General features: G+C 52.8%; 10 protein-coding genes across 10 annotated transcripts; 6 read left to right on the top strand and 4 right to left on the bottom strand.

Moving 5' to 3' along the window:
* Window positions 1-775: 775 nt before the first annotated feature.
* Window positions 776-2,107, bottom strand: BDW47DRAFT_122683 (putative cofactor for methionyl- and glutamyl-tRNA synthetases; the record flags this gene model as incomplete). Its single annotated transcript, XM_024815895.1, has 1 exon — window positions 776-2,107. The coding sequence occupies one exon, from the start codon at window positions 2,105-2,107 to the stop codon at window positions 776-778; it is 1,332 nt and encodes a 443-aa protein (XP_024675660.1).
* Window positions 2,108-3,070: 963 nt separating this feature from the next.
* BDW47DRAFT_56830 (uncharacterized protein) lies at window positions 3,071-3,773 on the top strand. The gene is made up of 3 exons (XM_024819337.1): window positions 3,071-3,200; window positions 3,266-3,370; window positions 3,468-3,773. Exons 1-3 carry the CDS (start codon window positions 3,161-3,163, stop codon window positions 3,686-3,688), a joined length of 366 nt encoding a protein of 121 aa, XP_024675659.1. The 5' UTR covers window positions 3,071-3,160; the 3' UTR covers window positions 3,689-3,773.
* BDW47DRAFT_56831 (uncharacterized protein) lies at window positions 3,774-7,840 on the top strand. The gene is made up of 4 exons (XM_024819338.1): window positions 3,774-6,636; window positions 6,694-7,164; window positions 7,222-7,727; window positions 7,791-7,840. The coding sequence occupies exons 1-3, from the start codon at window positions 3,859-3,861 to the stop codon at window positions 7,720-7,722; spliced, it is 3,750 nt and encodes a 1,249-aa protein (XP_024675658.1). The 5' UTR covers window positions 3,774-3,858; the 3' UTR covers window positions 7,723-7,727; window positions 7,791-7,840.
* Window positions 7,841-10,730: 2,890 nt separating this feature from the next.
* BDW47DRAFT_122682 (uncharacterized protein) lies at window positions 10,731-11,687 on the top strand (the record flags this gene model as incomplete). Its single annotated transcript, XM_024815894.1, has 1 exon — window positions 10,731-11,687. One exon carries the CDS (start codon window positions 10,731-10,733, stop codon window positions 11,685-11,687), a length of 957 nt encoding a protein of 318 aa, XP_024675657.1.
* A 437-nt stretch (window positions 11,688-12,124) lies between these two features.
* Window positions 12,125-13,536, bottom strand: BDW47DRAFT_122681 (pepsin-like aspartic protease; the record flags this gene model as incomplete). Its single annotated transcript, XM_024815893.1, has 3 exons — window positions 12,125-12,252; window positions 12,344-13,107; window positions 13,160-13,536. 3 exons carry the CDS (start codon window positions 13,534-13,536, stop codon window positions 12,125-12,127), a joined length of 1,269 nt encoding a protein of 422 aa, XP_024675656.1.
* Window positions 13,537-14,269: 733 nt separating this feature from the next.
* Window positions 14,270-16,096, bottom strand: BDW47DRAFT_99456 (battenin family protein). Its single transcript, XM_024820885.1, has 3 exons — window positions 15,830-16,096; window positions 15,030-15,759; window positions 14,270-14,982 (listed from the first exon to the last, which is right to left on the bottom strand). Exons 1-3 carry the CDS (start codon window positions 15,972-15,974, stop codon window positions 14,475-14,477), a joined length of 1,383 nt encoding a protein of 460 aa, XP_024675655.1. The 5' UTR covers window positions 15,975-16,096; the 3' UTR covers window positions 14,270-14,474.
* A 572-nt stretch (window positions 16,097-16,668) lies between these two features.
* On the top strand, window positions 16,669-19,145 carry BDW47DRAFT_99454 (uncharacterized protein). Its single transcript, XM_024820884.1, has one exon. It carries the CDS (start codon window positions 16,741-16,743, stop codon window positions 18,967-18,969), a length of 2,229 nt encoding a protein of 742 aa, XP_024675654.1. The 5' UTR covers window positions 16,669-16,740; the 3' UTR covers window positions 18,970-19,145.
* Window positions 19,146-19,295: 150 nt separating this feature from the next.
* Window positions 19,296-21,449, bottom strand: BDW47DRAFT_99453 (uncharacterized protein). Its single transcript, XM_024820883.1, has 3 exons — window positions 20,795-21,449; window positions 20,011-20,739; window positions 19,296-19,925 (listed from the first exon to the last, which is right to left on the bottom strand). The coding sequence occupies exons 1-3, from the start codon at window positions 21,014-21,016 to the stop codon at window positions 19,371-19,373; spliced, it is 1,506 nt and encodes a 501-aa protein (XP_024675653.1). The 5' UTR covers window positions 21,017-21,449; the 3' UTR covers window positions 19,296-19,370.
* A 1-nt stretch (window position 21,450) lies between these two features.
* On the top strand, window positions 21,451-23,230 carry BDW47DRAFT_99445 (uncharacterized protein). The gene is made up of 5 exons (XM_024820882.1): window positions 21,451-21,838; window positions 21,894-21,950; window positions 22,001-22,068; window positions 22,119-22,471; window positions 22,537-23,230. The coding sequence occupies exons 1-5, from the start codon at window positions 21,640-21,642 to the stop codon at window positions 22,934-22,936; spliced, it is 1,077 nt and encodes a 358-aa protein (XP_024675652.1). The 5' UTR covers window positions 21,451-21,639; the 3' UTR covers window positions 22,937-23,230.
* A 144-nt stretch (window positions 23,231-23,374) lies between these two features.
* BDW47DRAFT_122676 (DUF1769 domain-containing protein) lies at window positions 23,375-24,473 on the top strand (the record flags this gene model as incomplete). Its single annotated transcript, XM_024815892.1, has 3 exons — window positions 23,375-23,540; window positions 23,602-24,135; window positions 24,220-24,473. The coding sequence occupies 3 exons, from the start codon at window positions 23,375-23,377 to the stop codon at window positions 24,471-24,473; spliced, it is 954 nt and encodes a 317-aa protein (XP_024675651.1).
* Between the last annotated feature and the right edge of the window lie 471 nt (window positions 24,474-24,944).

Here is a 24,944-nt window from a genome sequence, read left to right as displayed (position 1 = left end):
ATCACCTTAACCAGGGCATTCGCCCGCATGGACCTAGACCCTATAGAACCGTCAAGAATCAAGAGAAAGATAAGAAAGAAGAGAAAAGAAATTGGTGGATGCCTAATATGCAGCCATAAGAAATTGTCTCGTATAGTTGAGAGGGTTCCATCCTGTATGCAAGGACCGCATAGGGCTGGTCTGCTGATCTGGGGTCACATCGCGACGCATTATTCTACTCTCTAGGGGGTGGCGCGTTTTCTCCCTGTCGAAGGGGTATCTGTGGAGGTCTGGATCTAGCTGCTGTCTTGGTTAGATCTAGTCCTGGGTCTTGTTCTAGATCGGCTTGATGGGCCGAGACTTTCGTCCACCCTGTCTTACCCAGGACCACACATGGGGTCAAGGATCGTGATGAGGCGGTTTCGAAGGGTGCAATGGGCTGCTATCTAGCAGTATTTGCCCTGGAGATAGGATACTCTTGCGGTATTGGGTGGTTGGCTTCGCAGAACGAGGGCTTTAAAAAGGTAGATGGTGTGCTCTAGACTCCACGGCAGGGAATCCAGGAGGGATCGATCACGGGTCCTCTCCAGCCCTAGGTTGATCATACTGCGGATGGGATTCAGTGGACATCGAGACCCCGTTTAGCTCGCTGTCTACGACTGGACATGTCATGTCCCTGGTGTAGGGGGATAAGATGAACAAGATATCATTTCTCGTCTAAACACGTCAATGCTACCTAAATCGTTGCCATGCACAATTCTTCCTTTTCTGCATTCCCTGATCAAAACAGATGTGCTTACCGCACCGTGCCGTTCTTCAGGCTCTTCACAGTGCACAACCCACCCTGCGTCATCAGCTTGCCCAGCGCCGGCTTGCCCTCCTGGCCCTGCACGGCAGGGACAGCACTGCTGTCAAAGGCCACCTCGAGGGAGTCCGTCGTGGTGAATCCGGGCTGGAAGGTCTCCCAGACCTTCTTCTTGGGGTTGAGCACCTTCTCGGGCTCACCCTCCGACCAGCCGTCGAAGTAGACGCGGGCACCGGCGGGGGCATCGGCCGGCGGGCTGACGAGCTCGACGGGGCCCGCGTGGGAGTCCTCGCCCTCGGCGACACGCGGCGACGCGGCCAGCACCATGGCGCACGACTTGATGCCGCGCATGGTGACGGGCTTGAGGTTGCAGACGGCCACGATCTTGCGGTCCTGCATCTCCGGCAGCGGAATCAGGCCGTTCAACCCGGAGCAGACGGTGCGCACCGTCTTGCCCGTGGCCTCATCCAGCGACGTGTTCTCCGTGCCAGGGGCATCGCCGCAGTCGATGGTCGACACGTACAGCGAGTCGGCGTTGGGGTGGTTGATGGCGCGCAGGATGTGGCCCACACGCAGGTCGATGACCGACGGGGAGGGCGGGGCGGCGGGGGCCGGCGGGGGCTTGGGGGCCTTTTCCTTCTTCTCCTTCTTCTCCTTCTTGTTGGCCTTGCCCTCCTTGGCCTTGCCCTCGGGGGCGGCCTCCTTCGACTCGGGGCGACCCTTGCCGACGACCAGCGGCTTGCCGGAGTCGGGGGTCTGGACGCCCGCGGCGGCGGCAGCAGCGGCCTTCTCCTTCTTCTTGCGCTCCTTCTCCTCCTTGGGGTCGACGGGCTTGGGGACGAAGCGCACGTCGTTCAGGTCGATGGCGATCTTCTCCTCGTCGGGGATGCGCAGGCCGAACAGGCGGCTGTTCTGGACGAGGTCGATGTGGCGGACGATGTGGTGATGGCCGTGCTCACCGGTGCGCTCCTCGGGGGACCACTTCTCGACGACGGGGGCCAGCAGCGCATACAGGGCGATGTCGGCGACGGACGGCTTGGTGCCCAGGAGGGTGGTGCGCGAGGCGAGGTGGGTGTTCAGGTGGCCCAGAATGCCGGAGACGGCGGCGGCGTCACCCTTGACGAGCGCGGACTGGAGGCCATCGACGGACTCGAGCCACAGCTTAGTGCTGGCCTTCTCCTCCTCGGAGTAGTCGATCTGGGAGAAGATCTTGTGGGAGGCGTGACGGAGGTCGGGCTCGGTAGCGTCGGGGGAGACGGCGCCCGGGTAGGAGCGGTAGAGGAGGGAGAGGAGCGAGGTCTGGGGGGCGGAATTGATGGCCATCGTGGAGCGGGACCTGGTGGCAGGCGTGATCGGAGGAGGCGTGGTGATGGTGGGGAAGAAAAAGTGAGGCAGACGAGGGGCAGTTGGGAGAAGTCGGCGTGGGGCTACTGGGGTGGCCCGCACACGGCGCAGGAGGGGCACGAGGGGAGACAGCGTGGATGCTATCCCGAGGGATTACGGAGGGAATTGGAGCGAGAGATCTAGGAAGGCTATAAAGAACGGACGAGTGAAGCAATTGAAGAATTGAAGTTGAGAATCATGAGAAAAATGAGGAAATGTCCGATCGCAGACGGATGCCTGTGCGTTCAGGCAGGAGTATGAGTCAGCGTTGCATCTGAGTCAGCATGTACAACAGTCACATGATCCGGTGATATCCATCACGTGCACATCCCTTCTATCCCCGACAACATACAGAAGACTACGAGACACATCTGGGAGCTTTGCAAATGATCCAATTGACTCTGTGACATGATGGTACTCAGTGGCCTTTCTGGTGTCGTATTGCACAGCGTCAGATACTTCTGCTCTGCTCCCTTCATCCTCTCATTCAATGACGTTGCTGATTCTAGCACACGTGCAATCATCAACACCAATTATTTAATACCGTCAGAGCTGCCACCGAAGCTAGACAGGCATGGACTTTCACCCCATTGATGCCGTAGACGGCTTATATGATCATGCGCCGGCAGTGTGGATTGGTGTGTCATGAGGTGGTCCTATCTTTGCTTGACGAATTTAATAGATCTATCCCCGTGTTATCGATCAGCCGTACCGCATCAGTACTCCGATGTAATTCGTGTGATATTTGGCCCTGGGGTTGGTGGGTCTTGCCCCTCATCACATTATCTACCCGGCGCGAGGAATATTTATGAATTTGAGTCTCCTACCAATGAGATGCCCTGAGCAACTGGTGTGACGCATCAACAGGGGTGCTTATCACCTGAGACGCTTGTTCGACCGCGCAGCATATATGTCAGCTCATCAAGAGGCTGGAATACACCATATCTTGTCGTCTAGTTCCTTTTTTCATCCTTTTCTATCCCGTGAAGCATCATGCCTGTGGTATTTCAAAAATATGTCCATCCTCCCCAGGGTAGGTATCAAGAGGCCGCTACCTTCTGTTGAAAACAAATTGACTAATAAGCCCGTTCCGCCTAGAGAGACACGAAGAAACCCCATCGCGTCCTGTATCAATCGTCCCGTATCCGCGCAATCCAGACTTTGTGGGTCGGGACACGCTACTCAACCAGCTTCATAGGAGAGGTGATGTGCCCGGGTCGAGAATAGCGCTTATCGGCCCTGGCGGAGTCGGGCGAGTTTAGCATAGTCGACCGGCTGCCCGTTGCTGACAGGTTTCCAGAAAAACGCAGCTGGCCGCCGAATACACCTACAGCATACGAGACCGATCGCCCGAGACGTCGGTATTCTGGGTCCCTGCAAGAGATGCTGGCAGGTTCGAGCGGGGTTGCCGGGATATTGCAAATAGGCTTAAGATCCCCGGCAGGCAGAACCCGAAAGCAGATATCTGCGAACTCCTTCATGCCTGGCTTCAAGATGAGAGAAATGGAAAGTGGGTCCTAGTTCTCGACAATTTGGACGATGGCGAATTCCTCCGTAACATCCGACCAGCAGATGTTGATGACCTCGGCGTTAACTCTAGCGGCCTGCCAGGGAAATCATTCTGGTCGTATTTCTGTGAGGGTTTGAAAGGCCCAATTGTTATCACAACCCGGAACAGAGGGGTGACATCGATGGTGGAGGATAGCAATGTTCTTCATGTTGCACCGATGAATAACGACCAAGCGATAGCACTGTTTGAGAAGAAATGTAATGTGCAAGCTGACAGAGAAGAGGTTATCCAGCTTGTGACGGCCCTGGATTTCATGCCGCTGGCGATTACGCAAGCGGCAGCCTATGTCAATCGTGAATCGCCAAACCTGTCAGTCCCACGGTATCTTGAATTGATCCCTGGGTATAACAAAGTTTCTACCACCTGGCAACTGTTATTTAACCATGTACGAGAAATGCAGCCGTCAGCGGCAGATTTGTTATGTGTTATGAGTTTCTTCGACGCAGATGGAATTCCTGGTTACGTTTTTCGTCAGAAGGGGACAGGGTTAAACATCAGAGATTTGCCTACCTACGACAAAGATAGGGCAAACAATGGCGGAGATGGAGAGGCGAGCGCAAGTGAACCTAGTGGGCTTGATATCCTTGAAAATGACATCTCGCTGTTGGAAAAATACTCAATGATATCCGTCAGCGCAGATGGATCAAAGTTTGGGATGCATCGGCTTGTTCAAGGGACCACACAGAATTGGCTGGAAGACAACGGGCAATTTGAAGAATATAAGGAGCGTTTTATCCGAATACTTTGGAGCAACTTTCCAGCGGGGCGTTTGAGAAACTCGTCAAGGTGCGAATCGCTATTTGCTCACGTGCTATGCGCGGCTGCACAACGCCCGAACGCAGAAGCCTCTTTAGGACAATGGGCATCTTTACTGCATGAAGCAGCATCGTTTGCGATGACCCGAGGAACTTACGCTGATAGCACAAAATTGGCAGGGGAAGCTTTCTCCACCAGAACGAAATTATTTGGCGTAAGGGATGAGCAGACACTCAATAGTTCCCAAGTCCTGGCACTATCATACAGTCTCGAGGGCCGATGGAATGAAGCCCAAGAGTTACAAGAGCATGTGATGGAGACTAGCAAGCAGGTTCTAGGATCAGAGCATCCTTTCACTCTGACTACTGCGAGCCATCTCGCATCTACATACTCACATCTAGGGCAACTGAAGGAAGCAGAAGAGCTTCTGACTCTGGTAATGAACACGAGCAAGCAGTTGCTAGGACCAGAGCGTTCTGGTCCTCTACCTACTATGACTGCTGTCACATCTTCACACTGGAACCAAACACAAATCAAAGAGGCCGAAGAGCTCCTGACACTGGTGGTACAAACCAGCAAGCAGATCCTAGGGCCAGAACATCCCAACGCTCTGCTTAGCATGGATAACCTCGCTTCTCTATATATGAGCCAAGGAAACTGGACGGCGGCCAAACAACTGCTGATGCAGGTGATACAGATCAGAAGACAGGTCCTGGGGCCAGAACATCCCAGCACTCTGCTGGGTATGGATAACCTCGCATCTCTATACATGAGCCAAGAAGAATGGACGGCGACAGAACAGCTGCTGTTACAGGTGATAGAGATCAGAAAGCAAGCACTGGGACCGGATCATCTCGATACTCTACAGAGTATGAACAACCTCACATCGGTGTACGTACTACAGGGAGAATGCAAGGTGGCGAAAGAGCACCTGATCCAGGTGATAGGGACCAGCATGCACGAGCTAGGGTCGGATTACGCCAACACTCGGATCCGAAAGGATATAGAGACACGAGTAATGAACACTCACGATGAAGTGCTAGAGCTCAAACATTCCAGACCTCTGCTTACTATGAACATGCTCGCATATCAGCGCATGAACGAAGGACAATGGGAGGAAGCAAAAGAGCTACAAATGCAGATGGTGGTTATTCTGGACTCATTAATAGAGACTCGAGAGGAGGGCTCGGATTCAGCCACTGAAAATGACTCAGTTTTTTCTGCCTCGGTCTCCCACCCCAGCGCCACTTCGTTGGAATCAAGAGGACGGGAAATAAATTTGCTGCTCGTTCGCGAGTTTGCAACCTTGCTTTTTGACGATGGCACTCTGTTCTCGCTCCTCTTAGTCGGCATATCAGAACAACGGATTGGATTTGAGAGGATGCGAAACAACTTTCGGAGGTTGCTGAAACACTTCGCGAACAATCTCAAGGTGGACATCCACAGTGAATTGCACCAAAACTTTAGGAGATTTGTAAGTTCTTATTCAAGGATGATTACCCAGGAACTCTTTGCCATGACACCCATCGGCAGAGAGCATGTTACTAGACTTCTCGTTCCAGAGGCAGTAGATGGGACCGCATCAGTGAAAGACCGCGCAGTCCGTGAAAAGAGAGTGGAAAATTATCTTCAAAGTTTACGCGGGACTGGCCCATTTCTTCCAACAAATGAAGCAACAACAGTACTCAATCGTGATGACGAGGATAGTGATCAAGACTCCGTGGCAGAGGAAGCCGGCGAAGATGAGCCATATGAGGGATCTTTACCGCAGTTGGACCAAGTGAAGAGCTTCATTTTGGAAAGCGTCGCCTACCAAATGTTTCGTCGCCGGCTCCAAGAATTTGTCCATCCCTCGTTGTACTCTCGGCTTCGGGATCTGGTGACACAATGGACTGATCAAGACGACAGGCGCTGTGGCGATACTGTGCGTTATAATTTGCATAACCTTGTCTCGGATCTGCAGCACGTGAATCCCCTTGAGGTTCGATTTGACATTGGCCATGGAAGTTCTCGATTCGTCAAGTTTATCAGTCCCTATCAGTATTTAGTTGAGCGCTGGACCGGGGAGCATTGGGATTGGTGGCCATTTCCTCCCTGTCAGAGACCACTGGAAGAATCAGAAACACGGTTACGATGGAAGTGTGTGAGTATTTGTTTATCTCCGCTCCTGCACAAGACTGAGCTCTGATCAGTGATGCAGGAATGTGGTGAAGAGCGATGGGCAGAAGTGCCAAAAACATTTGCCAAACGCCTTCAGTCTATAATTAGAAGTCTTCCCACAGGCACTACCGCATGTGAAGATTTGCAACCTCCTCCAGTGACCCAAATTCGATCTGACTCGCTCCCTAGTAGCGCTTCAAATAATGAAATCTCTAACCAGGCACCTCATCAGGGTCATGGAATTAAGCAGGCACTTGGCTCATCATCGGATCCTTCAATTCATCATCGACTACCGGGACCCCAGACCAGTAACTTTGACATGAGTCTCACCCAGCACCGCGTCCTCTTGGTCGTTAAAAGTGGCCACAACTATAGGCTCGCACAGATTCGCGTGAGCAGTTCGAACCATAATACCTTTTTCGGCACTTTGAGAGAAGAATATTTCCGCCTAAGAGGTATGATGCGAAGCTGGTTCAGTGTTTGGAGGTACAACCATTGCGAGTTTTACGAGGTAACCACTTGCGCTTGCTTTGCTCTCTGAGATTTTCGGCTGAATATATAAAAACAGTTCGAGAAGTTCGATGACCACCTTTTCGCACCCAAAACCAAGAATGCGTTCCCTAGCCACAGGAACACCGAATATGAGTATCTGCCAAGACCGATAGACAACATTCCCCCAATAAGTGAACATGCATTCTGGTGCAAATTTTACGCATGTCACAAACCACGACCATATCACCTCCACCACAAATGTAACCAGCGGAGGTCTCATTCCAATGAGATGCTAAAGTCCCTTCCCAAAAAAAAGACCGAACTAGAAGAAGGGGGCGACAAGCGAGAGTACTTCTGGGGGATCTATGCATGTGAAAACATTAGTATACGTTGGATCATTTTCTACAATTTTCTCTGTGTTTCACCTTTGCTAGCATTCTTCGTGGCACGGATCATACCACAAGGGCACGGCACGGATTTGCAAAACCCGTCTATCCCGCTTTCAATGATGTGTTCGATGCTTTCTCTCTTCTGGAGTGTATATCTTAGCAGTCTACAGTTTGGCAGGTCTCATTGAAGCCGGTATGTGTTTTATACATTGGTCCGTATTGCTATGAAGATGTGGATTGCTAATGAGCCTGCAAGTGTAATGGGTCTTTTTTGTGTTTAGGGTCCCTTGCACCCGGGTAGTGTGAATTTGATACCCAGCGTTGGCCATATCGCCCAGAGAGAGCCCTACTAGTTTCAAGGGCCATTTTGGTAAACGAGTATATACTCATCTTTCTATGGACAAGTTATCTAGTGGCTCTAGTCTAGTAAGAGTTATTTTGAATAGCCTGAATAGAGTATTATGATTTTCGCGGCAGCTAGGTGAGAAACACTCCGATTGTTCTTCCCAAATTCAGTGTGCCATTAGACACGTAAGGTCGCCCCGCTGTAACTCGGGGAAAAGACGACTATCGGTTGAAAGGATTTGGGCTTGTCACAATTATATGCTCATCTTATAGGTCTCGCAGTAAACCTACGACCCAGGGACTACGTGACGAGAGTTTAATGTTGTTGTTCTACTTTTTGGCCTGATTTACGATTCTCTAGTTAAAACACTTGGGCTCAGTCCAAACACACATATAATTGAGATTGCATCTGTTGTGAACTATTGTATACGACCCAAAGCATGAGCACGGAGCATGACCAGAGCCTAGTTGACTAGAATAATCCTCTCTTTCATATGTCTACCTGGCTTTTTGTTTCTTTCCCTGTCCTTACGGGCCCATAGCCGATTCTACTCCTACGAGAGGGCGGCGGGAGTGGTTAGGATCCTCCCCTGTCCTCTGCCGATTCGATTTCATTCACACTGTTTATTAAAGCTGGACGGGAATGAAGTCCCGCACTAATTATCAGTATAATAGGAATCATCTCATCCGTTTGGGAATTTGGGTTAATATGAGCCTGTTGGAAGCGGGTCACCTGACTATGCTGGGCGACATAATCACCACTGCTTTGTTCATCTGTTTCATCATCTTCACCACTTTGGGCTGTTTGGTGTCTCTATCAGGCAGTAGAGTAGTTCTTGCCTCGTAAATTCAACCACTATATCCCAAATGCAGCTATCAACATACCCCGCATCATGACGACTGGTTGGGGAAGACCCTCTGACCAAAACCAGAGGGTAGGGCATTGAATCTCTAGCCCCTGGAAGTTTTTGGAACGGCGTATATGGCACGATCAAGATACAGACCTGCGTGATGATTTGGGCAACCAGTGACGCAACCACACCTCAATTTCACCGGAGGAGCTGGCCGAAACGCAGCATCATTGCTAGCCCCGAAAGGACTGAGATTTCCTACATTAGCCGAGTCGAAACTTGCCAAGGTGCCCATGGTTACTTGCTCATGTTGACTAGATGACTCACAATGCCCAGAGACAAAACCCTCTTGTCGCAAGGAAGATAGCACTACTTGGGAAGCCCACGATTGCCACGATATCCTTTGTGGTCTAGTGGTAGTGGCTACTTGAATGCGTCGCCTCACCAAGAGTGTAGGCCCCACTGCTCCACCAAGCAGCATCGTTTGCATGACTCGAAAAATTGCATTGGGATCAAAAGAATGGCTGGGGAGGCCCTCAAAAACAGGATTGTCTGGCTTGAAGAAGGCGGGGCAGTCAATAGTCATCTGCTCCTACGGGTGGAATATAGCCTGGAGGGTCAATGGACCCCGGCGGAATACTTATATGTGCATATGGTATAGATGACCAAGCCGGTGCTGGGACCAGAGCATGTCTTACATGTGATGACTGTGGACCATCTCCCATTTATACACCGGAAAAAAAAAAGAAAATTGGAAGGAACAGCAGAGTCATGGGATGCGACTTGACCGTGGTCACGATGTCTCTCGACTGATCTTGCTCACAATTCACCATCGTCACCTAGTTCAGCACCTGACCAGACAGTGTTGGGATTAATAGCCATTTCCTCATTGTGGAAGACTACAGGGATAATCAGAAACACGGTTACGGTGAGATGCATATGAACCCATCCACCCCAGCCCTGCACGAGTGACCGTTTCTGTTCAGGGATTCAGGACTGTGTTGTGGCAAGGGAAGATGGGCCGAAGTACCAAACATAGTGGCCAAGCACCTTCAATTCATAAGCAAAACAATTCCCATGGACATCGCGGCAACCCAAAGTCTACACTCTCCAAGGGTACATATGTCGCAACGAAGGGGGGTTACTCACGGCAGCCCAGAAGAGTCATAGTATCTTCTTGGGTCTAGCGGGAACGACTGCCGTTGACTGCGTTATTTTATTATCATCCCCGGGAGATAAGGCCAGTACCTTGGCCCGAGCATCACCTAGCATGGCATTCTGGGGGAGAATATGGGGTGATGGTGGGATTGCAGGGATTGGATTCGGCGTCCATATGCCCAGGGGTCAGCGCGACTTCCAGATGGTCCATCGGTCCGACGGTTGCCCCATCCGTGCACATCATCATTTCCCCTGCGACGGCCGCTTCTTCAGGTCCGTATTCGGCTAGCGATGTCGATTGGCTCCCAGTCCGAGTGACTTTCAAATTCCATTCCACTATAGGACTGGATTGCCCAATTAGCACAGGGATCCCCGCATTCCAGCCGGGGCCAACTAATATAGGGCTAGGGCGTCAACTTTATCCCGTGAATAAGGGTCTCTCATCACGGCAGGTATATTACGGCCAGGGCACGGATAATCGACGGAATTGAAATAGGTGGGTCACGAGGTGATCGTTGGCCTGCATCGAGCGTGAAGCCGACGAACAGCCGACACTTGGTCGGTAGTGCCCCGTGCGAAGGCCTGGTGTCGTATCTTCAGGCTAATAATCACTTCAAGCGGAAGGAGATCGCCCGGGGATTGACGTCAATGCGCCAGTGTGGAGGGCGAAGAGTCTTCCAAACCCCATTCTAGAATGGCATGTTACAGCCTAATCGCGCTTTCCAAGACTAACATAAGCCAGCCCCTCCGTTCTGCACACCATTCTCCCTGCTCACCTGAGCGTCTGAGATATTGCGGGGACTATTGACATGCCTTCAATGCCTACTGATCCAAGTGTCTTCATGACATATACAAGTATCAGTATCGACAAGAATGGGGTGGACGACGACGATGTCAGCCTGGACAAACCCACATGGGTCCACGATCCGGATCTGCAGCGTCCTTCTACCGCGACGGTTGCACATCACAGCTGTGATAAACTCGCCATGGACGTCGAGTACCGTCCTACGCATCTCATTGCAGGCTCCACCTCAAAGCGAGCCAGGAATTACTCCCACTCCGACCACCAGCGTGACAGCCAGACCTGCGCCCAGGAGCTCGCCAGGTTCAACGAGAGGCTCCTCTGCGAGGCCCGCAGCAGCGAGTCAACAGCCCCGGGGCCATCGTTTGGGCAGACCCTCCGGCACTGCCAGGACTTCCTCTCCGTCCTCCGGCGCTTTCGCGCATCCTCCTGCGGCGATAACTTTGACACCGCCACGGAATGGCCGTGCTCGCCTACACTTAGCACTGGTGGCTCGTCCGCCTACCAGAACTTCTCACGACTGTCCTCGGCGTCACCCTCGTTCGCTTCCCCCTCCACCCCCCTCGACATCCCCACCGTTCTATCAATCCTCTTCTGCTACACTTACATCCTCCAATCCTTCGACGACCTGTTCACCCCCATCCACGCCGCTGTCACACAGTCCAGCCCTGTCGTTCCCGCCACGCTCGTAGGCCTCCGCCTAGACGGCTTCAACCTCGACAGCCACCCGGCCCTCCAACTCGAATGCCTCATCAACATCAGCTGGAACCGACTCGAAAAGATCGAGAACACCCTCCTCGGCGGACCAGGCTACACGGGGATTCTCACCCAGGCTAGACGAGGAGTCCTTGGCGATAAGCTCTTCGCGGGACTCCTGGACGCGCTGTACGAGCCCAACGACCAGGGGGGTCTCATGAGGGGAAACGGCAAACGCGAGGTGCGCGCGAAGCGGCTTATTCGGGAGATCCAGGCTTCGTTGGAGAGTACTGATCTGTAATTTCCATTCATTCATTCTTTCATTCTTTTTTTTTTTTTCTTTGTTGACGGTGGGCGTGATGGTAGGCGTGATTTGATTAATGGTGGGGAATGTTTTGTTTTAGAGTGGACTTTGTTCTATAGTTTAGACATGCTAGCTTCTACGCGACAATGTGGTTATTAATGAGATAATGATATTGACTTCAATTTTTCAAGATTCTGTGAAACACTTCATCCTTTGAAACTTCTCAAATTTGGTGTCCTCCACAGACAGACATTCATCGACCATTTACGCTCAAAATACCAATCGCCTATCATTCAAATCCAACACCACTTGTAGAGAATAGACACACGAATCCTGCCATCCGAGCATTACAAACATACTCCCATATCCATCAAATCAACACGCCGTATGCCAATTATGAATATCCAAGAAATACACATAGCACATGGGCCAGATCAGTGAGGCGTAGCAATCGCGATCGAAGGCCCACGCAGGTCAAACACCACGTAGAATGCCTTCAGGAAGACATCACCCAAGATTTGCATTTTGCTTCCCTGGTTTGATTGTACGCCCCCGAAACAAACTGGATTTGTGTTAGTATATATATTTCTAGTACCTCACTGCGAAGAAGAAAAAAAAGAAAAAAAAAAGAATGAATGAGGAAGAGAACGTACCCGGTTCACCGGTGGTCTGGTTGGTGCCGATCTGCGAATACCCCAGAAGCTCGCCCGGGAGGTAAGCCAGGTGGCTGTCACCAAAGCCGACGGACAGATCGGGTAGCGTTTGATTGCAAGGGTAGGCATACCCGCCAACATTGAAGAGGTGGACAGCATTGGGGACCTGGGCGTAGTAGGCCTTGACGACCTCGTTGTCGAGAAGCATGAGCGTCGTGCCTGTGTCAGCGATGGCAGGGGTGGCGTTGTCGCGCTTGATCAGCGTGCCGTTCCCGATCTTGTAGTGGAGGGACGGGACCTGCCAAAAGCCATTGGACGGGTCAACGGTGATATTGACGAGCTCACCGCGGTACTTGTCGGGGTCGACGAAGCCGAACTCGTACTCGCCGACGGCCTTGGGCTTGAGAGAGGCGGTCAGCACAGGCTCGTCGAGATCCTTGGCTAGATTCTCCAGAAAATTCTTCTGCTGGCGAGGCCGCATGGTGCTGACTGTCGAGAAGGCAAACCCCGCCAGTCCGTTGTAGTGGGTGTCCTCGAGGAAGGAGCTGGACACGGTCGTAGGAATCCCAATGGCCTGGCCCGATACAACGGCGCCGCCGATGTCGACGGTATCGGTGCCGACGTAGCCCCATGCATAAGATCGGTCACCGTAGCTGATTCTGAAGGTCGCCTCGTCCATTTTCTGGAACGTGGTTGAATTGGAGACATTGAACACTTCACGGCCGGCCAGGTCGATGCCCGCCACATTGGGGTTCATCACCCAGCTGCGAATCCTGTCAGCTCGAACAGTTTACGAGGGGAGTTGGTTATACGTACAAGTCAGCGGAGCCCGTATCAAAATTCATCATGATCTTCTGGCCGCCGACGATCACGGGCGAGACAAATGCGGCGTCTTCCTGAACGGAGGCGGCACTGACGGCGCCGGCCGCCTCGGGCTCGGAGATGTTCTTGTTAGCAACGGCGTTCTTCACGACAACCGGTTCGAAATCGGGAAGCTCAACCCCAAGGTCTATCGGATTGATTCCATACTTTCGGTAGGCCTGGCGTAGAGCGATAGGGCCTTGAATGTCGTTATCGCGCAGAATGCTTTCCACCTTGAAGGACCGACGTTGATGGGTCTCCGGGGGGGCAGTGGGGGCTGAGAACGCCCCAAATCCTAGACAGGCGATCAACAGTAGAGACTGGACTAACATTCTGTCCCTTGACACGATTGGAAATGAAGATCGGGGATCGATCACGCGTGGGGAAAGAGTCAGGAAAGAGGAGTAGAAAGAACGCGTGGAGGCCTTGCCAGGAAGAAAGCTTGAAAGAGCATGAACAAGACCCGGGTCCTGAATTGGGTCCCTTATATATCTCTATATTCATAGAAGTGATAGAGGAAGAAAGGATGAATGTGCCGGTGAAAGGCTGTGCTGTCGAACAAAGGCCAGGGAAACGATGGAAATATCCCAATGATCATCGTCAGTGATAACCATAAGTCATAGCTCACTCATGAGTGAACGATGCCCAGAGAGACTGGTTATAGGCTTTTCAAATATCATCTGAGGGTTATCATCATATCATCATCCTGGTGACATGTTGCTGATAGGAGCACTGCGTTAGCCTGTATAAGAGCAGAGAGTTTCATGATGAAACTCGGGTGAATCTGGCACTCAGTGTTGATCAAACCAACAAAGGCTCATTGTGACAAAAGCGCGCGGGTAGGGAGTGATAGAGGGAACGAATCCTGCCTGATGGTCTCCATCCATAAAAGGCGCTATGGTCCTCATATTATCTATTAATGGTGAAACATCCCGGCGGGTTAGCGCCCAATCATGGTTCTGTCCGAAGTTTGGATGGGACTATATGTAACACGTAGGTGATAGTCATAGTGCGAGTGAAAAATGGAAGGAGTGAGCCGATGAACAAGCTGATCAATCCGAAGCTCTCGATGTCATATTTTGATATCTCGTTGACGTGAATGGCCAAGCGGCAGCAGTAGCCTCTCAAATGTGTTATCGTCCCCCGATCCGCAAATGGCGACATCGTGGATGCTGTGAAATTTGTCTTATGTAATTGTGAAATGACACTGAATGAATTTAACAGGAATAGTACAAGCATATCTATACAGTCGGCGGATTCAAGCTCGAGATTATACTTTTCGACAGTAATCCCGGCCCTGGCCCACCTGCCAGTCGCAAAGCCACACCTCAAACACCATACTAATGAACCCCGCAATGCAGATCCCCGCGGAATCGCTGACCGTCGTGGCACCCAGAGAGAACTCGCGGTCTTCTTTGGGCACACGATCCCCAATTTCAGCGAACGTGTTGACGTAGACGAGGCCGCCCAGCAGACCCTCCCAGAATATGATTGCGAAGACCAGGTAGACACTGGGGATGAAGTCGAACAGCGCGTGGAGGGTTAGGATCAGCAGGTTGAGGACCTGGAGAAGGGAGGGCAGGTAGATGTTGTGGACGCGAAAGAATGGAATCGACGACCGGGAGATGAATACCCCGATTTGGTAAGTGGCGTTGTAGGCCGGGTAGAAGGAGCGGAAGCGCTGGAATGGGGTCTCTTGGAGGGGAAAGAGCAGCGTGGGCGCGACCCCTTGGTTGATCGTGTACTCTGCGATGTATACCAGCAAGAGAGGGACCATGCTGCGTGCCGTTAGCGGGGAACCGGCTATTCTGGATGACATACTTACAATGGAATGAAGAGCCCCTGGACCCGCTGCAGGTTCGCCTTGACTTCTTGCCACAGAGCCGCTCCACGGCTTGCACTGCTGGCCTTTGAACTGGGAGTCGAGAGCATCGAGGAGCCGAGAAAGCTGTCCTCCTCATCCGGAATGTCCCCCGCATCGTCGGCATGTCGATCGCGCTGCCCGACAGGACGATAGCTGCCCTGGCTAGTAGCCAGGGCATTCCGAGACGATCGTGGCAAGATCACGAAGAAGCTAACCAGCATGATAGACGGGAGAAACGCCGATGCAAGTAATGCCTTTTGAACTGGCAGGCCCATAGAGGTCGTAGCCAGCGTGTACGCGGCGGCCCCGACCAAGCCCGCTGCCCCCGTCCCGCTGCCCCAGGCAGCCAGACTGAACGGTCCATAGTAGTGTGTCAAGCCCAAGAAGCTCATCTCCCCACCGCCGCTACTCAAACTCGCCAGGACGATGCCCGCCATTTTCGGGGCAATAGACTGTCCCTCCACGTACTCCGGAGTGAGCGCCACGAGCAGCATCCCCATCGCGGAGATCACGACGAAAAGTATAGTTCGCACCGAGTAGGGCACCACATGAATGAAGTACGGGGCCACCAACTTCATGGTAAACCCGGGGACGATATCGGCGAGGAGCACGACACCCTTGGGGACTTGGGGACCCACCAAGTCCAGGGCGGCCGCGAGGATAATCACATAAAGCACATTGTTGATCACACCTGTTGACGAAGTGTTAGCCCGGCTTCCATTGTTGATAGATATGGGAGACATCAAGTTCGCTCCACCCACCAAACAGCCAGAATGCGATGAACACTCGAGGGTCAGCGCCCCTAAAAGGAGAGACCAGTCTCTCTCGAAACCGAGCCCACGATGAAGACGGAGCACCTGGAAAAGGCAACATCGGTGATGCTTCGGGGGAATTGGCTCTTGTCATCACCGTTCAGGGGGGGCCCACTTGGGGAATGCTACAGGAGTCTGGACGGATGTCACGCGGCGCAAGGGATGATTCCGTCAGGACAACTCATTACGATCCAGCTGTAGACACAATGAGTGTGAGTATCTTGGATCGCATTTGTTGGAGGGAATCCAAACCTGTGAAGACGACGATTTCGAAGTTGATAGATGTGTTGGCCTGATGTCGCGTGACCAGGGCGGCCTGAGGCGACCGCTGCGTCATGGCCAAGCCCCGATAAGATAAGCGATAGCGATAGGCAGCTATGCTTATCGGGATCGACACTCATTCTTTGGTTCTGTCTATGGATGCCTGGTCGACATGTATCAATTGATATAACTGACTATTCTGACACTTTCCATCCACTCTGTAAATATCAAACCATTCCGACGCGCAACCAATGCTAGTGGCCAGGCAGCTGTGCTGCTGCCTGAGGCCATGTTTACCCTTGCCGGATCGCGCATTCTGATTGGACGCGTCACGCGTGGCCCCAGGCCGAGCATTTCCCCTTTGGGAAAATTCATAATAAACCCCCACAGTGTCCTGCCTGAAGCTCCATCAGGGATTCAGATGTCTCAAATTCTGTTATTTATTGATCTCGCGCCACTGGAGGCTAAACATGATCGACGGGGTTTGTTTGGGGACGTTATAAATTAACCCCGTGGACGATCTCTCTCCAACCGTGGGATCTCTTCCGCGATTTTTTAACCGATCATCCCATCCCCCTTCTACCCCTCCATCTCAGACCATGAAGACTAGACAAACCCGCCAGAAACGGCGTCACAGCTCGTATACGGAGTCTAATGGGGATACGGGCCAGACGGCTGGGATCCAAACCCCCCGTCGAACCCCTCGTCGGACTTCCAAGAGGGTCCGTTTCTCTGATCTCGGCCCTCAAGTCCACGATGGGCCGGACATGTCTACGGGCCTCACTCCAGCCCTGCATCGGACGTCGTTCGACGAATCTATGGACGAGGGAGCTGGTCCGCGGACCCCTAGTCGACGACGCTCGACTCCCCTGCTGCGCTCCCGTCGCTGGCTGGATCCCCTCGCGCCCGGTGACGGTTTCTCGCCGGACAGAGTGGTGCAGTTTGCGCCGCTGCGGCAGATATTGACCCCGAGGACGCAGCGCCGAATTAGAAGAGTCGGACTCAGTGAGGAAATCAACCATATAGAACGGGAGAAGAGGGAGGCGGCCCAGTATGAGAAGATGGTGCAGGCCCTGCGGCAGGAAAGGGACTCCCTCAAGCAAGACCTCGCGCGGGCGCAGCAGACTCGAGATACGCCAGACAGTCAATCGGCGGGTGAAGACACAACGTGGATGCTTCCTCGGGCGCAAATCGAGCATCTACAATCGGAGAACACCCGTCTGAGGGAGGAGATCTCCTTTTCCTCCGCCCGAAACTACGATCAACGAGCGACGACACCGAGCGAGACAGACACTGTCCTCGTCAACGACTCTGCATTTGAAGGAACCATGCTTGTGTCCGACTCCCCAGATATGCGTGGAATTGATGGTCTCCAGCTTCCCACCCCTGACGATTATTCTCTTCGTGATCAGCCCTCGCCTAATTACACGCAGGACGCGGAGCTTCTGACGCTGTCCCTTGACCTAGAATCTGCCAAGAAGGAGAAACGCAATCTGTTTGAAGCCTGTCGCTCGCGTCTATCGGCCTTGAATGGAACCCAAATTGCGCGTCATCTCCAGCAGCCGTCCCCCCCACCGGAGTTTCTTGATTCCATCGTGCCTACTTTAACGGAGGCTCTTTCCCGGGCATCCGATGCTGCGTCGGCCCTGGATTCAGTCAAAGAGGGAATCGCTAATATGGGATTCTCCGGGGATAGCGCACAGGACATGATCGCCGAGATGCGGGACCGCTTCCGGACGGCCCGTCTCGGTCTGGAGCGCGCAATTCCTGGAGAAACCCCAGGTGGCCTACAAGACGGCAACGCCACGCTTGGAGCATTGGTGAAACGAGTTGAGGTGCTCGTAGAGAGCCTCGATGACGAGCGATGCCTCCGCGAGGGGTCTATCGATCGGGAACGGGCGTTGCGCGGACAGTTCGACGACTTGCTCGCGCGATACGAGACCGCGTCGCGGAAGATCTGCGAGCTCGAGGAGTCCACCGCCACATCGGCCGGGGACATGCTGCACACCCGCATGCGCATGCAGGAGCTCGAGCGCGAAGGCCGGGAGCAAGCCGTTGGGATCGAGCGGCTGAATGAGGCGCTCCAGAAATATCGCGACGAAGTCAAAGGTCTGGAGTCGCTTGTGACAGAGCTTGAAGAGGACAAGCGCGTCTCCAACGACATGCACAAGAAAGAGGTCTGCCGCTTGGAACAGCGGGCGGTTACTGCCGAGACCACCATGGCAGAACGTGAAGCACACATTCAACAGCTGGAGGAGACTGTCGAGCAGAACCGCATCCGTGCCTGCGACCTGACCGCCCAAACGGAGCAGCTCGAGAAGGATCATCACACGGCGATGGAGACTTTAGAGCAGCGCACAGCCCAACAGCTCCACAGCGACCAGGAGATTGGACGCATGAACGTGCGGGTCTCCGAGCTCACCACCCAGCTGGAAGCAGCCCAAGCCGAAACCGCAAAGCTCCACCGCCACAACGCAGGCCTGGAAGACCAGTTGCGCATGGAGACGGATGCAAGGGATCATCTTCTCGACCGGTGGGCCGCGGACCAAGCGCGATCCTTCGCATACATGAAAGAGACTATCAGCAACCAGCGTCGGAGTGCCCGGGCGCGTGCCGCAAACTGGGAGATGAAGTCGGACGAGCTGCAATCTAGTCCCACTGCGGGGAGCGATCCTCTTACGCCCGTCAGCGCGACCCGGTTCGTGGATGTGGAGATGGGCCGGGGGAAACACCGTCGACGATTGGATAGTGGGATCGGGATTTTGACTGACGAGATGACTGGGAGTGATGATGGAACTATCTTGCCGTCGGATCCTGCGGATCTCTGATACACTCGCATATACTCATTTCGTTTGTATAACTTGTTGTGTAAGTATATTAGAAATTATATATCGATGACTGAGCTTGTTTGGCGTGACCTCTATATCTCAGCACTTCTGGGGTACATGTTGGTTTAGTGGTCATGTTATTTGAGAGTATATTTTGAACCAGTGTCAACATGGATATATTCATTATACAGAAGTGAAACGTAACAAAATGATAGGAGTACCGCATGCTATATTTAGTATCACAGTATAAACAAATATATGGGTTTGTGTTTACTGTACTCAAGATAAAAATTCAAGAATAGACACTCGAACACTGATAGAAGCTCCCTGCTGTTCACACTGAATATTTCATATACATTAAAGATTATTAATATATAAACAAACGAGTAAAGACATCCCAACTAAGTCTCCACCTCAAAATCCTTATTCAACTGCGCTTGAAACTTCCCCCATTGTCCCTGAACCTTACACGCCGAAGTCCAATAATTGCCCCTCTCATCCTTTCCAAAGATAAAGAAACCATCCGCAGGTTTAATCGGCCCATGATTCTCTTGAACATACGACGGCCTACACGGCCCACCACCACCACCACCATCACTCTTACCATCGAGGTCCACACGCGCAGGCGAGAAATCCAAATCAAACAACCCCGCCTTATTCCAATTAGAGAAGCCAATCTGCGCCATGCCGCCATCTCCGAAGATGACGATCGGCAGGCCGGCTCCCTTGCGCACGAGCGCGTAATATGCTTCGTGTTGGGCGCGCGTGCCTTGCTCATTGATCGCCTTCCGGACTTGTCGCGCGAGCCAGCTCAGTGGCTTGGAGGTGATGTCGCCTGCTGTGACTAGGACGTTGGCCCAGCCGAATGCGTTGCCCACGTAGGGGTGCTCGGCGGAGGCAGGGATCAGGTCGCCTTCGAAGGCTTTGCGGAGGGACATGGCGAGGGATGCTGCAACCTGGAGGATGTCAGAAGGGCGAGCAACGACAGCGAGAGAAATATGAAAGACTGGACAAAAAACAGGGGATGGGGAAAGAACACACCGTCCTGTTGGGAGCCATCTCCATCTGGCCCACAACGCAGCGCAGAATCCATGCCGTCAAAACATCATTCTCGGTCAAAAAAACTTTCGAGACGTCTTCACCCTGGGCGACTGCCTCGGCACGAAGCTCCTCTAAAGCCTTTTCCATTTGCGGGCGCCAAAAATTTTCAGGAACACAGACCATGCGGTTCTCCTTGGCTCGCACCAGCATGTCAAACCCATACCCGAGTCCCCACTTGAGCATGCCTCCCAGACCTACTCTCCGGTCTGCAAGAAGATGCTCTTCTGTGGCGGGACGAGAGCCTTGAGCCAGCGCGTCGAACGGGTCCGTGTCAACCTTGCATGGGACGGGGATGTCCTCGGACCTGCCCCAGAGCATGGCGCTCCAGCCTTCGACAACATACTGCAAGCCCAGGGCATCGAAGGCGACATGCTGCCACTGCAGGACGGCAATGGTCTTGTCCGTGAAGGAATGGACGCGCAGTCCCAAAACAGGCCGGTCAGACGTGAGATAGTCGCTGATTCCACCAGGCTTGTAGCCGGGTTCCCATGCTAGAGTCTCCAATTCGTCGGGGTCCCCGACAATGGCCGGCACTGGCTGGGGTTTCGGGATCCGAGAGGCTGCCGGATGAGAAGCTGCCGGCATACCATGGTCAACGTGGGCGAAGGAGATGGCAGGTCTTTCCGCGGAGAATTCCGCTGGAATGTGCCATTCGATCTTGCCCGCAGCCTATACCCAGCGTGAGAATTGCATACGATGCTCGCAGATAGGAAAAGGGACCTACATTCTTCCTCAGTCGCCCGCCCAGGCGCTGCCAACCATCCTGCCTGACCAAACCCTCGAGGGACGCTCGCAATCTTCCCGGATCCAGCACCGCGTCGAAAACAAGCGACACGGCCATGTTATTCCCCTGGACCAACGGGCTGTTCTCGAAGAAATGCAGCGGAAGCACCCGGTCTCCTGAAACGGGCTGTACCGCGGGCTTACGCCCGAAGAGGAAACTCATTTCGTCGGAACCGTTCCGTGGGGTGAATGCTGAATATCTCAGAGCTCTGATACTCTTGCAGCTCTGATACTTTCACACTTCTGATTCTGCTCGAGGAATCGTGATTGGGCGGGGTGGTCGTGCAACAGGAGCAATCTATCCCCTCTGACAGATTGGCCAGGGGAAAGAACCCGCAGTCGGGATCATATGAAACTGACATCTTCAACTCTGGCACCAGCGTGTCTAGTGACAGGAGTGGCGTCCTTGGCTTGTGCGGTTTCCTGGTCGCGAGAGGATCCGTCGCCGCATCGTCAGGTCACTAACGGCATCCTAGCCGAACCAAGCCTAGTCATGATCCTACCAAGGATTATAACCAGGCTAGTGGCTAATTGCGCGCATTTCAACGGTTGGAGCCAGATCCTGGACTCGGGGAAAACACATTTTGTGTCAGTCTGCGAGTTCTGGGCATAGGACATGTAAAATGACAGGAAGATCGGCATCGGGAGATTTCACGGTGGGTAAAAGATTTAGAAGGGGGAAATGCCCACCTCGATCATCGATCTCAGGAAGGTGTCTGTTTCGATCTGCCTCCACAGCGTTCCACTCTCGTTACCGTGCGCGAAAAACTGCTGTATCTCGCGACCATGGAGACCCCGGATCTTGCGACCACGCCGGGCATGCCTCCGCCGGCCGGGCAGGTGCCGCAGTTCGATTCGCCGTACAATTCTCTGCAGATCGGGACGTTCATTGCGTTTGGCATTACCATTTTTCTGGCAACGGTTGTGCTGGCGCTTCGCTATTTCCAGGCCGTCAAGCTGATCAAGAAGATCGAGATGGATTTGGGTAGGTGGCATGGTGGGCAAAACCAACACTTAGGGCTAACTGTTCACTTGGGTAGTCACCGTGACGATCTCGTACGGCGTGTCTGTGTATTATTTTGTGTCTATGCATGAGTGTTTGTCTTCCTGTGATCCGTCACAAAGCTCATTGACTAACTGGTGGTAGTGATGGGTTATGGCTGGGGCAAGCACACGTGGGATGTATCTCTGCTCAGCCTCATGAAATTCAACCAGGCAAGACACTTATCAACTGAATATAGTCGGAGAGCTACTAACTGACGCAGGCTCTCCTCCCCAATACCCTGAGCTATATTGTTTGTCCCTGCATCACCAAGATGGCCATCTTGTCCGTCCTATACCGCATCAACCCTGCATTCGCATACCGTGCCGCAGTGGTGAGCGTCGCCGTCATGATCTTCGCCTACACTTTGACGTTGTGCGTTATCACGGGCGGCCCCTGTAGTCCGTTGAAAGACGGGACCATCGAATGTCTCCAGAACGTGGCGCTGTCGCAAGCGGCGTTGAACATTGCGTCCGACTTCGCGGTCATGATCCTGCCTCTCCCCACGATCATGAATCTCCATTTTTCCCGGAAGAAGAAGATCACCGCCGGCTGTCTGTTGACTTTGGGCTCCGCGTATGCTTTCCTCTGCTCCATCTCGGCCCTTGATTTAGATAACCCGCTGACCCCGACCGTGCCAGTGTGACCGTCTGCTCGATCGCCCGCCTCCCATACGTCATCAAGCTCAGCAAAGACCCCGACGTCTCCTACACGGAAGCCATCCTGGGGATATGGTCCGTGGTGGAGGTCAACCTGGGGATCATCTGTGCCTGCTCGATGCGACTCAAGCAGTTGCTGAGGGTGTATCTGCCACAGTTGGGGCCCCCTTCGTCGAACCCGCCCAGTGGGAAATTGAGCACGTACGAGTCGTGGGGGAACCGTTTCCGGCCTGATGGAGGCAGCGCGCAACACTCATACCAGCTGCATAGCGTGCAAAACAGCAGTGTGGATCCGTGTGTTGGTAGCAAGGATATTGCTGTCTCTCGCACGTTCAATATGGATGTGGAAGATCGTGGAAGCACCGACAAGATCTTGCGGTGACTGCGGAGAAGTTAATGGATTTATGTCTACAGAAGTATTGACATCACAATTGCAGGGTTATGGCTTGGCCATGCTAGTTGACCATCTATTCGATCAGGGCAATGGCATAAAATGGAAAGCGTGCCAGGCAAGAGATCTGGACCTGTGCTGTCTTCAACAGATACTGTTAACGATTGGTATGCCTAGATCTTCTACACTATTATCGACAAACTAACCGACGACGAACTATCTCAAAATAATGATTAAATTTTAACTCAATTCATACATCCAGTAATTAAATCCCCGACCATGGACAACCAGTTCCGCAGCGACCCACGGATCTGGTTGATCAGCGATGACGTCGGTCGATCGAACAACATTAAAATCATCGCATAATCGTCATCGCGTTGAGCAGCAATCTCATCCCACCAATCTTCCAACATTACAATCTTGTAAAAAATGCCCACAGAATCCCAATCCCCTCAATACCGCCTCCATGTCACCGCCGGCCCCTCCTACGACCCCAAATCGCACCAGACAGTCCCCGTCAACCAGGATACGCCCCTGCACATTGAAAGCGACCAAGCGCTCGTGGACCTCTGCGTGCGCATACAAAACTACAATGGTACGATCCTCTCCCCTCAAAACACAGAACAAGGACCAGCCAAGCTAAGAAAATAAAACAGGCTACCCCGAAAACTCCCCCTCTAGCAACGCCTACTTCAAGCATCCCTCGCACGAAAACGACGCCTACAGCATCTCCTTCAGCATCATCTTCAAACACCCCGTCGACGGCAACGCCCTCCTTTTCGGCAACGACTTTGACCATCCCGTGCGCGATCGACTTCCTCCAGGGTTCGGGGCAGGCTTACGCCTCATGAAATGGGCCATCGACCCGTCCCTCGACGGCGACGCCTACGCCGACAAACCCTACCTGTACAGTCCTGCGCTCGCGACCTGGAACCAGTTTTTAATCGGGGGATTGCGCACAAAACACGATAGCGACACGAGCGGTTCGAACCCAGAGAAACCTACCGCACGAATCGTCGAAGAAGGCGCCGAAGACGACGGCGTGCCCGTGCGGCGCGGCCTCTGCATCCCCGATACGGCAAGCGAACGCAGACGCTTCTTCCAGGACGAGCCTGTGCGGAAGGAGTTTGTGTTCCAGCCTGGGAGGGCGTACTGGGTTGATTTTGGAAATCCGTATCTGGGGTTCAGTGGTTGGTTTCTCTTTTCTTTCTTGCTTTGTTTTGTTTTACTTGGGGTGGAGGAGGGATAGGGTGAGATGTGGCTGACTGGAATAGATTTCACGTTACGATTGCCTGGAATCACGCTCAATGGATTACCGTATATTGACGAGGTGAATAACTATTTGCGGTATGTGTTGAAGGATCGCGATACGGGGGTGGTGTATTTGGTGGTGGTGTTTACAATGGTTAAGCAGGGGGATGGGGGCGATGCTAAGGATGGTGATGGTGGGGATGATGATGAAGATGATGAGGAGGCGAAGAAGAGATTTGAGTGGGAGCCGGATCCGTCGCTGGATGATGTTGAATAGATTAACTTATTCTTCTAGCATGAGTATATATATATAGGTACATACACATCTATGGACGGCGTTTGTTGAAGCACGGGATATGGGTTGCCCCAAGTGTGGACGGTATCGTGGTAGAGTAGTAGATGCTGATCGAGGAGGGACTACATGTATACTTCATATTTTATACTGTTACTTGAGCATCTTCGACTACTAGTTGAGGTATATACCGCATATCATCCATTGCTAAACGGAGACCATACTTGACTTTTTATAGCTGATATACGATATAGACAGCGAACCGAAGGATCTAAGGATTCAATCCCAGGAGCAATCTCGGACAGACACGCGAGAACCAAGAATAGATCGAGCTATTCTATACTTCGTACTCGGGATATCTCTGTGACCTGCATACCGTAGCCAATGTTCAACCAGCAATCATCTCATGAACATGAGTCTTCAGCTATCGGCTCATTCACCTCAACGAAAAACGCC

The sequence above is a fragment of the Aspergillus candidus genome (genome assembly GCF_002847045.1).
Source record: "Aspergillus candidus strain CBS 102.13 unplaced genomic scaffold BDW47scaffold_4, whole genome shotgun sequence".
Taxonomy (NCBI): domain Eukaryota; kingdom Fungi; phylum Ascomycota; class Eurotiomycetes; order Eurotiales; family Aspergillaceae; genus Aspergillus; species Aspergillus candidus.
Note: the sequence above shows the minus strand (reverse complement) of the source record. Positions and strands in the feature narration are given on the sequence as shown.

Bases quoted from the DNA above. Each gene is read 5' to 3' on its own strand.
- BDW47DRAFT_99445 (XM_024820882.1), top strand. From the start codon at position 21,640: ATGGAGACCCCGGATCTTGCGACCACGCCGGGCATGCCTCCGCCGGCC. The intron at 21,839-21,893 runs GTAGGTGGCATG...TCACTTGGGTAG, and splicing joins GAAGATCGAGATGGATTTGG to TCACCGTGACGATCTCGTAC. The intron at 22,472-22,536 runs GTATGCTTTCCT...CGACCGTGCCAG, and splicing joins CTGTTGACTTTGGGCTCCGC to TGTGACCGTCTGCTCGATCG.
- BDW47DRAFT_99453 (XM_024820883.1), bottom strand. From the start codon at position 21,016: ATGAGTTTCCTCTTCGGGCGTAAGCCCGCGGTACAGCCCGTTTCAGGA. The intron at 20,740-20,794 runs GTAGGTCCCTTT...CGCTGGGTATAG, and splicing joins GCGGGCGACTGAGGAAGAAT to GCTGCGGGCAAGATCGAATG. The intron at 19,926-20,010 runs GTGTGTTCTTTC...GACATCCTCCAG, and splicing joins AGATGGCTCCCAACAGGACG to GTTGCAGCATCCCTCGCCAT.
- BDW47DRAFT_99456 (XM_024820885.1), bottom strand. From the start codon at position 15,974: ATGACAAGAGCCAATTCCCCCGAAGCATCACCGATGTTGCCTTTTCCA. The intron at 15,760-15,829 runs GTGGGTGGAGCG...CTTCGTCAACAG, and splicing joins CATCGCATTCTGGCTGTTTG to GTGTGATCAACAATGTGCTT. The intron at 14,983-15,029 runs GTAAGTATGTCA...AACGGCACGCAG, and splicing joins CAGGGGCTCTTCATTCCATT to CATGGTCCCTCTCTTGCTGG.
- BDW47DRAFT_56831 (XM_024819338.1), top strand. From the start codon at position 3,859: ATGGTGGAGGATAGCAATGTTCTTCATGTTGCACCGATGAATAACGAC. The intron at 6,637-6,693 runs GTGAGTATTTGT...TCAGTGATGCAG, and splicing joins CACGGTTACGATGGAAGTGT to GAATGTGGTGAAGAGCGATG. The intron at 7,165-7,221 runs GTAACCACTTGC...ATATAAAAACAG, and splicing joins ACCATTGCGAGTTTTACGAG to TTCGAGAAGTTCGATGACCA.
- BDW47DRAFT_56830 (XM_024819337.1), top strand. From the start codon at position 3,161: ATGCCTGTGGTATTTCAAAAATATGTCCATCCTCCCCAGG. The intron at 3,201-3,265 runs GTAGGTATCAAG...CGTTCCGCCTAG, and splicing joins ATATGTCCATCCTCCCCAGG to AGAGACACGAAGAAACCCCA. The intron at 3,371-3,467 runs GTGATGTGCCCG...ACAGGTTTCCAG, and splicing joins CAACCAGCTTCATAGGAGAG to AAAAACGCAGCTGGCCGCCG.
- BDW47DRAFT_99454 (XM_024820884.1), top strand. From the start codon at position 16,741: ATGAAGACTAGACAAACCCGCCAGAAACGGCGTCACAGCTCGTATACG.